General features: G+C 34.6%; 1 protein-coding gene across 1 annotated transcript in view; it reads right to left on the bottom strand.

Annotated features, from left to right (window-relative positions):
* Window positions 1-13041, bottom strand: part of LOC115959474 (esterase-like) — a 64003-nt gene that overhangs the window by 31918 nt on the left and 19044 nt on the right. The window contains exons 3-5 of the mRNA XM_031077890.1: window positions 12695-12803; window positions 12387-12556; window positions 11929-12193 (exon numbers count right to left, since the gene is read on the bottom strand). Of these exons, the coding sequence (XP_030933750.1) occupies window positions 11929-12193; window positions 12387-12556; window positions 12695-12803 (544 nt within the window). The remainder of the gene's footprint in view (window positions 1-11928; window positions 12194-12386; window positions 12557-12694; window positions 12804-13041) is intronic.

Raw genomic sequence — 13041 nt, 5'->3', positions numbered from 1 at the left:
TTTTATTAGCTTTCAACCCAGCAATTCAATATGCAAGGTATTTGTGAGGATAGTTTCTCTGTTTCATGGACTAAGAAACTATAGCGGCAATTTTTCTCTCATCTATATCTCCTCTACTCCTCTCTCAAACCTTAAAACACACAAAGGCTGAAACTAATCACATATTAGAGGGCTTTAATCTCTTTTCTCTCCCTTTTTTTTGCAGATCAAGTATAGATCATTTCATTAGCTTTCAACCTAGCAAATCAAAATGCAGACAAGGTATTTGATGAGGATGATTTCTCTGTTTCATGGATTGAGAAACTATGCGGCAATTTGAGAGGTAATTTTTGTTTTTGTTTTTTTTGAATGTGGCTTTGGTAGTCTTCTCTTTGATTTATGCTCTATGGAAATTTGTATTTGGTTTTGGTTTGTTAGTTTCTTTGCTTACTGTTGATCCAAAGAAGCTTCGTGATACAGTAAGGGACAAAAACTTTAGGTCTTTGAGAGAGTTTGGAGGGGTTAAAAAACTTGCTTTAATTCTTGAAACTGATGTAAAAAAGGGTATCAATAGCTGTGAGGCTGATCTTATTCATAGACAAACTGTTTTTAGTGCCAACAAATACCAAAAATGACCACCAAAAAGGTTTCTAAGATTTATGTTTGATGCATTTAAAGATACGGCTATTATAATATTATTGGCATGTGCTAGACTCTCTCTTGGCTTTGGTATCAAGCAACATGGCTAGGAAGATGGGTGGTATGATGGTGGGAGTATTATTCTTGCTGTCTTTTTGGTGGTTGCTGTGTCAGTAGTGAGTGATGTTGTTGTGCTTAAAGATTGGTGATCAAGTTCCCTCTGATAGGTTATTCTTAGAAGGGCATTCTTTGAAGGTGGATGAGTCTTGCATGACTGGTGAAAATAAAGATAAATATCTCTTTGGAGGTATTGATCAAAAGTCAACACAAGGAAAGGTAGGAAACCCATAAACACCACTCCATAGTAAATTATTGCTTAACATATGTGGAGGAGATCTTTTTGGAGGAGATTATTGCTTTATGCAAATCAGAATTTTCAGCCATGTTTGCTTAACGTCACAACTAATAAATTATTGCACGGTTTCTTGACTATATCTATCCTCGTTTGGATTGTTCCTCCTATTTTATTATTTTTTAATTTGCTTCTTCCTTTACAGCAACCCAGCTTTCTCGCACACAAACCTCCCTACACCAACGCAATCATTAAACCTACATTAGTATTTGTAGGAGCGTTTGGAGATTGTTTTTTCCAATCATGATTCTAGGCAATATTTGTACATCCCACTCCAAAAATTTAATATTATTTTAAACCAATTATTATGTGTTTCATAGGTTACAACTTACAAGAGAAGAGACAGAAAAGATGTCCATAGATTTACAAGCCATGTATAGTAAGTTTATAGTTTATTATTAATGTCATTAAAAGTGTCAAAGTTTATAATTTTAGTCCAAATTTTGTAGTTTGTTATTGTGACTTTTATGTTATTTTCAGTCATTATTTTAATTTTTGAAAGGATCTAAGAATATATTATGCTCTCAATAATTGTTTTTTACCCCTATTGTTTTAGGGACTCTATATACTTGAGACTCTTTGAAGCTTGAAGTTTTTGAGCAAGGTATGCTTTCAGTTTTTTACATTAATTTTTGGAGTGCATGTCAAATTTCTGTTTCATCCCATCCCACTAAAATTTATAATAGATGTGAAATGAGTTATTGTAGTTAGAACATCTTGATTAAATCATGTATGCATGCACTGATTTCATTTGGATTTTCTTCATTGATAATGTTTGCAACCTCTTTATCAAATAAAAGTTATTCTTAGGGAAAAATGCCAACAAAAACTTATTTTCAGTAGGTTAATTACTTTTTTTTTTAATAAGAAGTAGGTTAATTACTTTGTTCTTCTTATTGATTTTTTCTTTTCTCTTTATATTTATTTTGTGTGCAAATTGGTCTCTACTATTGTTGTTGTAGTTGGCTGCATACACTTAAATTTATTGAACATGACCCAATTACTCCAAGTGATTGTCTAAGTTTTCTTTCTATAATGCTGAAGGGACTTAAGTTCTAGACATTTAAGGGTTTTGATGGCATGAGTTGTTTTCAATTTAAATTCCACGCCAAAAGCATTCCAATTTTGTTGGCAAAGTTCTGCCCCCTTTGCTTTTTTACTAAAATCTTTTTGTTGAAAAAAATATACTCAATTATATGTAACCCACCACCTTATAGAATCTAAACAATGTTGTATGTGGTTTCTCTTACCCAGGTTTGTGTTGTGGATTCTTATTATTGCCCACAATCTATTCGTTGATCCTCGCTAGTGACTTTGGAGGTTGGAAGAAAAGGAGAGGGCACCCCTTTTGTATTCCATCGCTATTTTCAACTTGGTAAATAGAAGGGATTGACTTGGTTTTTTGGGCATTAACTGCAAGGCTGTGAAAGTTCTTAAATGGAAAGATTTTTATACACAAATGTTCTTTGTTAACTTAAATTTGTTAAGAGTTTCATCCTCTTTTTACAATTCTGGATTAAAAAGATTAAGAAAAAAAATCATAATATGCTTTGAGCCATATTTTGAATAGAAGGTGAAACATATTCGTTTTGAAACAAGTATTTATTTGAGCAAAGTAAATATATATAAATTTCATTAAATTATCCCGTGCATCGCATGGGTTAGCAACTAGTCTATATATATATATATATATATATATAACCGAAGCCTTTGAAACTCCCACAATTTTCCACATCATCATTTTAATTTAAAAAAATTTTAATCCAATAAAATGATATTCAGTGAAGTTTTAGCCATTGGTTACAACTAAATTTGTTACTAAACTTTGTCTTCTTCTTTTTTTTTTTTTTTTGTATAGAAAGTTTTTTTTTTTTTTTTTTTGGTAAATATTTTTTAGTTATAACTATTAGAAAAAGGAAATTAAGTGAATTGGCTTCTTTTTTAAAAAAAAAAAAAAAAAAAAAATACAAGATAGAGATTCTACTCTAGCCAAATCTAAGTGTATATTTGTGTAAAACTCCTTCATTGGTTTAAGTCGATCTCCAAGAATGAGCTTCACACACATATATATATTTAGATTAGGCTAGAGTAAAAAGATTTTGCTACTTTGTTTTTCAAAAATAAAGAACAATGTAGCTTTTCCAAATGGATATTTTATTCATTTTTTGATAAGTGTATGTGTGAATGTGTGTGTTTTGAAAAGTCGAAGAAATAATTAAAAAAATGAATAAAGAAAGAATGTTTAAATAAAATAGAGTTTTGAATAAAGAATTAGATTTGAGATTTTTGAATAGTGGTTAGTTAAAAAAAATAGAGTTTTATTCTAAAATAGAGAGAAAATTATGCCCAAACCAATGTGCATATTGCATAGTATTAAACACAGGCAATAGAATGTTTGACCACAAATTGAAGTGAAATAAGCAAAAATGGGTGGTTGAAAATTTTAGGAAAATCTTCAATTTTTTTTTTTTTTTTGAGAAACTAGCCAAGGCTTTATATTAAGTGACTGTTTGGATCCGCGTTTTAACGTTGAGTTCAGCATTTGCATTTAAAAAAAGCTAGGACCCATGCTACAGTAGACAAAAAAGCTGGGATCCGCGTTTTCATGCTTTTTCTTTTTTTTTTTTTCACGCGTTTTAGCTTTAGGGGACAACTAGCATTGTTGAGCACTGTTCACGTACTGTTCATGCACTATTCAGGGACCCACAACCACTTTATTCAGAAAAAAAAATATATTAAAAATGGGTCCCACAGCACTATTCACACATTTAAAAATTATTTTATTACAGTGTTTTCAGTTTTCAACAAAATAAACTGTATCAAAACGGACCCTAAATGGACTGAAAATTTCTGTCAATAATTACAAGATTGGTTGCATCGCGATGAATGTCTTCTAACCAAATTTAAGGATAAAGTGAGTACTTCGCAAATTTTGCGAGCTTATCAGCCACTGCATTACAACAACATTTTACATGAGAAAAAGATGCATTTCATAACCTTGAGATAAGTGACCATGACTCCTCAACTATGTGTCCGAATGAGGCCATGCAAGTCAAGTCGATGGTGATATGTTTAAACACAACTTCAGAGTCTCCCTTGAAGATGTTTAGCAAAAAAAAAAAAAGAGTCTCCCTCGAAGATTACATCCTGCAACCTAATTTCAAGTGCAAAGGTGATCGATTTTCTGCAAGCCAATGCTTCCAAATCGTCTACTGATGTGGGTAAAGGGACTCATTTCGATTTACCATACCTTCAGTAAGCAAAGTTTCTTCCACCCCACCCAGTGGATTTTCCTTGAATCCCCCTTGTGTCCCCACCAAAACTTGCGGATTAGAGATTCAATGCCTTTGCATAAACACTTGGGCAATAAAAAAATCCCATTGAGAAAGTCGGCATTGCTTGGAGAATGGCTTTGACAAGGACTTCTCTACCGCCTTGAGATAGCAGTTTTTCCTTCCAGTCTTGGATTTTATGCCAAATTCGCTCCTGGATAAAACTGAAACTCTGCCGTTTGGACCTGCCAACAAAAGATGGTAAACCCAGGTATGATTCATAATGAGTTGAGGTGGCCGAAACTCCTAGCACACCCTTGATGTTTTCCAGCATTTCATGATCAATGTTGGTGCTGAAGAAAAGTTGTGTTTTGTCTTGATTTATTTGCTGGCTCGAGGCTGCATCATATAGTTGTAGAAGTTCCTTAATTGTGTTGCAATCTTAATGGTCTGCTCGACAAAAAAGCAAACTATCATCAACAAAAAATAGGTGGGACACCTTTGGGTTGGCTCTACAAAGAGACACCTTGGATTAGTCCAGCAACTTCAACTTGTTGTATAAAAGGATGTAGACCCTCTGCACACAAGAGAAATAAGTAAGGTGATAAGGGATCCCCTTGACTGAGTCCCCTATTAGGTGTAAAGTACTCGTGGGGTTCACCATTTACCAGAACTAAGAATGACACCGAGCGTATACAAGAGCTAATAAGAGAAATCCAACTGCTTTCAAATCCTAATTTCTCCATAACTTTTTCAATAAAGATCCATTCCGCTTTATTATACGCTTTGCTCATATCTAGTTTTAGAGCCATAAACCCCGATTTCCCTTTCCTCCTATTTTTTAGGTGATGAAGTGTTTCAAAAGCTACAAGAATATTATCTGAAATCAACCTATCAGACATGAAGGTGCTTTGGGATTCTAAAATTAATTTGGGTAGGAGCTTTTTTAAGCAGTTTGCTATGGTCTTGGATATGATCTTGTATAGGACATTACAAAGACTTATGGATTGGAAATCTTTGGCTATTTCTGGTGATTTAACCTTGGGAATGAGAGATATGAAAGTATGATTTAGATTTTCAAGCATTGACCCCGAATTAAGGACTGGGAGGGAGGCAGCAATCAGATCCTGTCCAATAAACTTCCAACAAGATTTATAAAAGATTGGAGACATACCGTCAGGCCCCAAGGCTAATAATGCTTTCATTTGTTTCAATGTTTTTTCTACCTCCCCAACTGTAAACTCTCAGGTCAATTCTGCATTCATAGGAGCTGTGACTTTTGGTTCATTACCTTGGAGAATCAGCTCAAACTGTGATGGACCAGCTGAAGTGAAAATTTTCTTGAAATAATGAACCATGGCCCCAATCGAGTTCTCATCCTCCAAAATCGCACCATCCTCCAAAACCAACTTTGAGATGAAATTTCTCTTGTTCTGCTGAGTTGCGCGACTTTGGAAATAGTTAATGTTCATATCACCACTCCTCAACCAATCAACCCACGACTGTTAATGCCACATGCAATCACCCTTGACCATAAGATCGTAGACTTCGCCTTTAAGGATCTTTACTTGATCATGATTAAGCCCTCCCATTGACAAAGCTTCTGCTTCGGCTAGTTGTTTCTTTTTTTGAGCTAGAGTTCGACGAATGTTTCCGAAGGATAATCTACTCCGACTTCAAAGACTAGTGTGACAAGCATCGATTTTTGACATTGCCCTTTGTATCTGTTCACCTGAGTTTTGGCCATCCTAATAGGCCAAAAATGTATTGACCCATTTGGTAAATTAATCAGTTAATTATCCAAGTTAATTGAATAAGTCAATTTAACATGCAATAGTGTGGTAGCACAAACAAATCACCAAATAACTAAATGTAGCAGAAAAAAATTTTGACACAAGTGATCTGTTTACGAATGGGGAAAACCACCGAGACAAAACCCCACCAGGTGAATTTAAAGTCATCACTCCCGAGAATCCATTATTATCAATCACAAGCAGTTACAAGTAAAAGGAATCCCAGTACCCAATACCAACCTACAGTTGAACCCTTACACCAATACCTAATTGGACTTGTATTGTAGCAGCAATCTCTCCATTCAATGTACAAATCCCATTACGTGACTAACCAATGATGCACGGATCCCAGTATGTGACTAACACACCAACTTGAGGAAGATGTTGGCTACAAAGTTCTTTTGTTCATCCAACAATGAAGATTAGGAAGCTCCTTGGTCACAAAACCCTTAGCGTAAAAACGCAATAGCTTCTATAGAGAATATGATGAATTAGAGCAATTTCTGTCTTCGGTCACAATATGCATGTATTATCACTTTGCATCATCTTGCATCCTTTTGCATCCCTATAACTGCTCTTAAAATAATTCTTATATATGTCTAGGGTTGTGAAAAAAGAAACCCTACAAAAATACTCAAGAATATGCATGTAATCAAATCTAGAAAATCTGATTTCATAATTCTCGACAAATACAACTTGTGTAGAGCTTCTGTCAAGCTTCAGCAATAATTCTCGATAGAAAGGATTTTGTTGAGACTTCTGTCGAGCTTTAATGAGCAGCACATTCTTCACTTGTTTCTTGGTCAGATTTGCATGGCTTCAATACTAAACTTGAACACTTGTTTCTTGAAGTACTAAACTCATCCTAGATCTACCCAATTACAAGTAAAGTGCATTTTGTCAAAGGATTAGCCAATTACATAAATATGTCCCTAACACATCCTAAGCAGGGGCGGAGCCAGAGGGAGGCAAGAGGGGGGACCTACCCTCCCTGACTCCACCTAAAATGTCCATTATACATGCTTATGTAAAGTTGATTTAGCTCCTAACAGAGTAGAAAAAAAAAAAACAAAAAAAAAAAAAAAAAAACAATTTCCCTAAACCAACAGTACATGATATGAAATAAATAATAAAATAACAAATTTTCCAATTGAGAAAATCTAGAGACACAACAAAATCTCACAATATTTTCACAATACTCTTATTTTTAGTTGAAATGAATTTCAGAATAATTTATTTTATTTTATTTTGACCAATGATGTACTAACACCTTAATTTATTGTAAAAATATTGTGAGATTTTGTAATATTACTAAAACAATTCCTCCCACTTTAAACAATCTGACACAAAATAAATGCCACCAAACAAAACTTGTTAAAGCTGTTTACACTTTTGACCAATTATAACTCTTTTTATCTTTTTCTTTTTTCACTTATCTAATAATAATGTCTTGTATGGTACTAAAGCATTAAAATGTCCATTACTTTTTATCCTTTGTCTCTTCCATTTTCATAGTTTCAAAATTTGAGTCTTTACCATAAATCCAAAATTTTAAAAAATTAAAAGAATAGAGAAAAGTTGAAATTTATTTTCTCAATTTATTTTGAGGAATCAAATTAGATTTCTAAACTTTATGTATATAGATTAATCTCTTACTTTGATGATTGATTGTCAATTAATAATTATGAATTAGATGTTTTACAGTTGTTTATTTATTTCACAATTGTTTAATTTTAATAGGCTTTGTATGACAATTATTATTTGTTTATAATTTTATTATCAATATCAATTAATAATTTTAATTAATTTTTTTATTATTGTCTTTTGATCTTGCCCCCCCTAAACTAAAATCCTGGCTCCGCCACTAATCCTAAGCATGTTTAATTACTCCTTTGCACCTTTCATCATTCAACCAAACAGCTTCAAAACGAAAGGGTTGGTTTCATTTGTAAAATCTAGCATTCTCATCGTCCGAACTTAACTATAGAGGGCAATGATCAGATAAAGATCCAACCACATGATGAACCCGAACTGTGGGAAACATTTGAGACCACGAAGGTGTAGCCACTCCTCTATCAAGCCAGATCCATGTTACCCCTACCTCAAAGTGATTGTTGCACCAGGTGAAAGGCGAACCCACAAAACCCAAATCTCAAAAACAGTAGAAATACAAAGCTTCTATAAACTCCCTCATCTATCGTTCTCTTCTAATTAACCCTCCCATTTTTTCCTCAGCTTTAAAATTTTCATTAAAATCTCCCACACAGCCAAGGAAGATCCATCTTGAGACATATATGTTTTAGTAGCACCCAAGAGTGTTCTTGGTCCATTACCGAATTTTCATAGAAACCCGTTAACCGCCAAGCGTCATCCACTCCAGGGTTAACTATTGCATCAATGTAGGTTGGGGAATAGCACATAACATTGAGGGCAATACCATTCCTCCAATAAAGAGCGAAACCCCCCCTGTGTTGGTCCGAGGGACAATGAACACGTTTTCAAGGTGTAATTTCGAGCATAGTTTCTTCAAAAAGCTTTCCTTTGACCTTGTTTCCATTAGAAAAATAATCGACAGATAATATTTTTGGACCAACTCCGTGAGTTCCAAAATTGCACATGATAGACCCAAACCATGGCAATTCCAACTGATGCAGTTCATTGATGTTGGCAGGGCTGGCATCCAGCCTCCACCACTTCAAAAAATTCATCTGTAACACCCTGAATAGCCTGCCGCCACTTGAAAGGTATTTCACCATCAATCACCACTGGTGGTGTTTCTCTTTTTTTCCGGAGATGCGATCAGAATTGTGGCCTACGACTGAGCTTGCTAGGCAAGTTCTGCAAGTCCAGGTTGGCAGGACACAATGTTTAGGAGAAGAGGTCAAAACCCTAGTCGTCACATTTTGATCACGTGACTCACTTAATTGGGTTGTGTTTAAATTCTTATAACCACGAGGTAATGGTTTTTGGTTTTGTCCTTGTTCAGTTTTCTCATTATCGAATTTTGCCAGCTCAGCATCAATCCCATTTAATTCTGATTCAAAGTCCTTTTGTGGGTTACCAAGAACGTCTTTGGATTTGGATACGTTATTGATAACGCACTTATCAGCTTTCATACCCTCAAGTAACATTTCTTCATGCGAATTCATAGGATTTTTGGCGTTATTGGCGTCACTAGCTGATTCGTGACTCGCCAAGTTTTTTGTAACGTCTGCCTCTTCATCTCTTCGAACTCCTTGAGCCACCTAAACTCTGGTTTTCACCGGTGGGAGGTCTGGAATATCAAATTCCATGGCAGATTGTGAATTGCTTCCTTTATTTTTTTTCCATGCTGTGTAAAACCCTGGCACAAACAGACCAGACTTTCGTGATGTAATAAAGGCTGGTGCACGTAGACTTGGTCCAAACTGTCGATCTTCTGAATTGAGCATACCTTTGCTCTCAATCCAAATTTCACAATCCTTATCATCATGGGTGAGACGACCACACCAGTAGCATAAGTTTGGGAATCGATTTGAAACTTACCCAAATTTGTTTCCCATGCTCTAAGGATATGAGCCGCCCTCAACATAAAGGGAGAGAAAGATCAATAGTGTCCTTCAGACGTATGAAATTTCCCCCATCAGTCTCCTTTGGATTAATTGGTCGAATTACTTCCCCAATAGTGTCGATCTTCGGATTGGGATGCCTTGCAATTGTACCCAAAAACTTGCTGATCAAAAGATAGTTCCTCAATGGCCGAATCCATACAGTTGCATGACGACAAGGTGCTTATCAAAACTCCATGGTTCACTCGAAAGAATTTCGATCAACATCTGTTTTGTTATCGAAAGTAAAAAGGATAACATGATCTCCCAGGTTCTGAATCTTGAAGCCATTACGAGCCCTCCACAAGGGGTTGAAAGTTCTTGCAATAACCTCAACATTCAGAGCTTTTTTGTTAGAAATTTTGCAGCTTTTGTAAAATCCATTGAACTGTCATCCTTTGTCAAATTACATCCAGGGCCTTCCCTGTCAGACAGAGTGAGTCAACTCCAATTCTGTGTCAGGTCCTCCATAGATTAGTGGATTTCTTGACGGCACCAACTCCTGTTTCCCAATCCCCAGAAAGAGAAAACACCCCCTAGCTGAGGAATAAACTTGTTATTCCAAGGAAACCAACCAACACCTTCGTACTGAAGGGACACAAATTCTACTAAGCACTAGAAAATCCCCTTCCTATTGCTACAGAGAAACTTTCATCAGTAAAAGAAAAGGGATTTCCATTTGGGGAAGAAATGTGACATTATTTGCAGCCCATAAATATTCAATTTCAAACCAAAAGAAAATGGACTTCGTGTGGGGTTCCAACTTACAAAATGTAACAGTTAAGAATACGTTTATTGATCTGCGGAAATTTCTCGCACGGAATCAACAAATGAAATCCCTGGCTTGCCCCAGTTAAGGTTTAGAAGTTTTAGTGATTTAATGACTCAAGTCACAAAATTAAGTTTATATACAAAATTTTTGTATCATAACTTTTTCCACAAGTTTTAGTTGATGGACTTAGTTTGTGGATGATATAGGAAAAAGTCATATAAAAGTGATTATCTATCACTCACACCATATGGCACATGGTGTAGCCATAGAACTACAAAATATTTTACAAATGTCGAGATAACAAGTTGTTAACAGTCGATAATAAAGTTTTTTTTTTGAGGAACAATAGTCAATGATAAAATTTTTTTTTTTGAGGAACAATAGTGGATGATAAAGTGATTGTTGGATATATTGTGCATAATAATTTACTTTTGTGATTTTGTGAACAAAAACAACAAACAAAAAAAGTATGTAAAATAAATAAATAATTAAGAATAATTAAATATACTCATAGACCAGATGAATGTAGAATGATAAGTGCAAATCTAATCAAGCACAACAATATTTAGATGCTCACACTATTTACTCTTAGATGTCAAGCACAACAATATAAGTTCACAACGAAAAAAAATGTCTCTTTCTCTCTCTAAATGAAATGAGAGAATCACTATTTATAGACACATTTGCACCATTTCAAAAGATGCAACACTAACAGACAATTCTAGAATAAAAAATATTGCACCTACACAAGTGTATAAACTCATAAAATGATTTATTTTATATGTGAGACTCAAAGATTTCATCACTTTAATTATGTCTAGTGGGCACTTTAGAATTAATTTCTCACTTACTCTTTAATGGTTTTGGACTAGGAATCGCATGGCAAGTTGGGCATCATGAATATCCACCCCAACTTGGGGGAAGTGTTGATGAAGACAAACTCTATATGGCAAGCTCACCAACCAAATCACCGTGTAATCAACAAATTCAAACACACGAAGCAAAGGATACATGCATAAATGCAGATTAAATATATGTAGGGATGTTGTTTGTGAAAACCATGAATATAAAGGATCCTCTCTAACACAACACAAAAGAAACTGAAATAGAGAAACAAAAGACTGAAAGAGCTCTGTGAACGTAGGCTCTTTATGATCGAACCACGTTAAATGGGTTTTCTTGCCTTATGGTTTCCTTTATTTTTCCCAGAATGTTTTCTATCGACAACATTATTGATAACCTCAAATGAAAAATAACAAACTTAAATTTTGGCTCTGCAATGAGAGCGTTGTTCTGGCTCTGAAAAATAACAGACTGAAATTTTGTTTCATTTCTAAAAAATTTTGTCACTTAAGCAGAATTCATTTTATACAAATGTTAAAAAATGATAAATATTAATAAGCATCTCAGTTTATAAGGTCGATCATTATTCATTGTCAGTACTTTTCTGGTTATATAATATCATAAGTCTTACCATATTCCTTTGGTTTACTATATAGAGAGTACTTGACAGAGTAGATGTCCACATATGTGATCGCAGCTAAAGGAAGATCCTTCCTGAGTTGAACTATGGCCTCCTTCAACTTGTGGTTGAAATATTGAGCTACATCATTATAAGGCTTTGCGCAACCATAGCTATCCCTTTGAGCTGATAGAAAAGTTGCCAAAATAAGGGGAAGGCAGCCAATTGGTCCCGTGTTGTGGATCCAAAATGATCTAGCTCCCAAGTTATATATATTATACATCATAACTTTCACTTGATTAGCATTAAAAGAAACCAAACTTTATTCGCCTGCTTTTATTGTCTCTCTTTTTTTCTTTTTTCTTTTTTACTAATTGGTTTAACAATTGTATGTTTCTTCTTGAAGTAGTAGGCCAAGGCCAACGAGGCAGCCCATTTTCAATGACAAATCGTAGTATTTATTTAATTATCTTAACATTAATGGAGAACTTGTTTACTATATCAGGGATAGAAGCACTGACTTCCTCTATAGTCATGTTACCCAAGAACCCCTCAGCAAGATCATTCTGACCAATATCGAATGTGTATAAAGCTTTTGGAAAATAATACCCCTTGGGCAATAAATATGCATATATACCTCCTACAAGAAAATCAGCCCAATATAAAGCAAAAATTCATTTGGTAATGCAGATGTTTGTTATAAGCACCCTCAATTCTCAAGAACTACAGTACCCAATATTAAGAACAAATGAAGTGTTTACCCATTGACCCATTTTACCTTTTTGCCTTAGCACTTGTGATCTGAACTTGAACTGTACGAATTCTGAGTATTCGACATCGAGGTAGATGGGACTATATGTACCAGCAGGTATAATACTGGTTGGCAGAGCCGGCTCAACAAGTTTTGGGGCCTTAGGCGAAAATTTTAAATGGGGCATTTTTATAATTAAATATTAATAATTTCTTTGAATTATTGCTCTTTTTGTTGTATAATTTCATCATCTTCCAACTCTTTTTGATAAGTTTCTTGTTCATTTGTAATATTATCACCCAAACTTTCTATTGTGTTTTTTTTAATACTAGTAACAAATTTATCTATAAATCCTTTTTGAGATTCAATTTGTT

Source organism: Quercus lobata, chromosome 9 (assembly GCF_001633185.2).
Source record: "Quercus lobata isolate SW786 chromosome 9, ValleyOak3.0 Primary Assembly, whole genome shotgun sequence".
NCBI lineage: Eukaryota > Viridiplantae > Streptophyta > Magnoliopsida > Fagales > Fagaceae > Quercus > Quercus lobata.
This window is presented reverse-complemented; position numbering and strand designations above follow the sequence as displayed.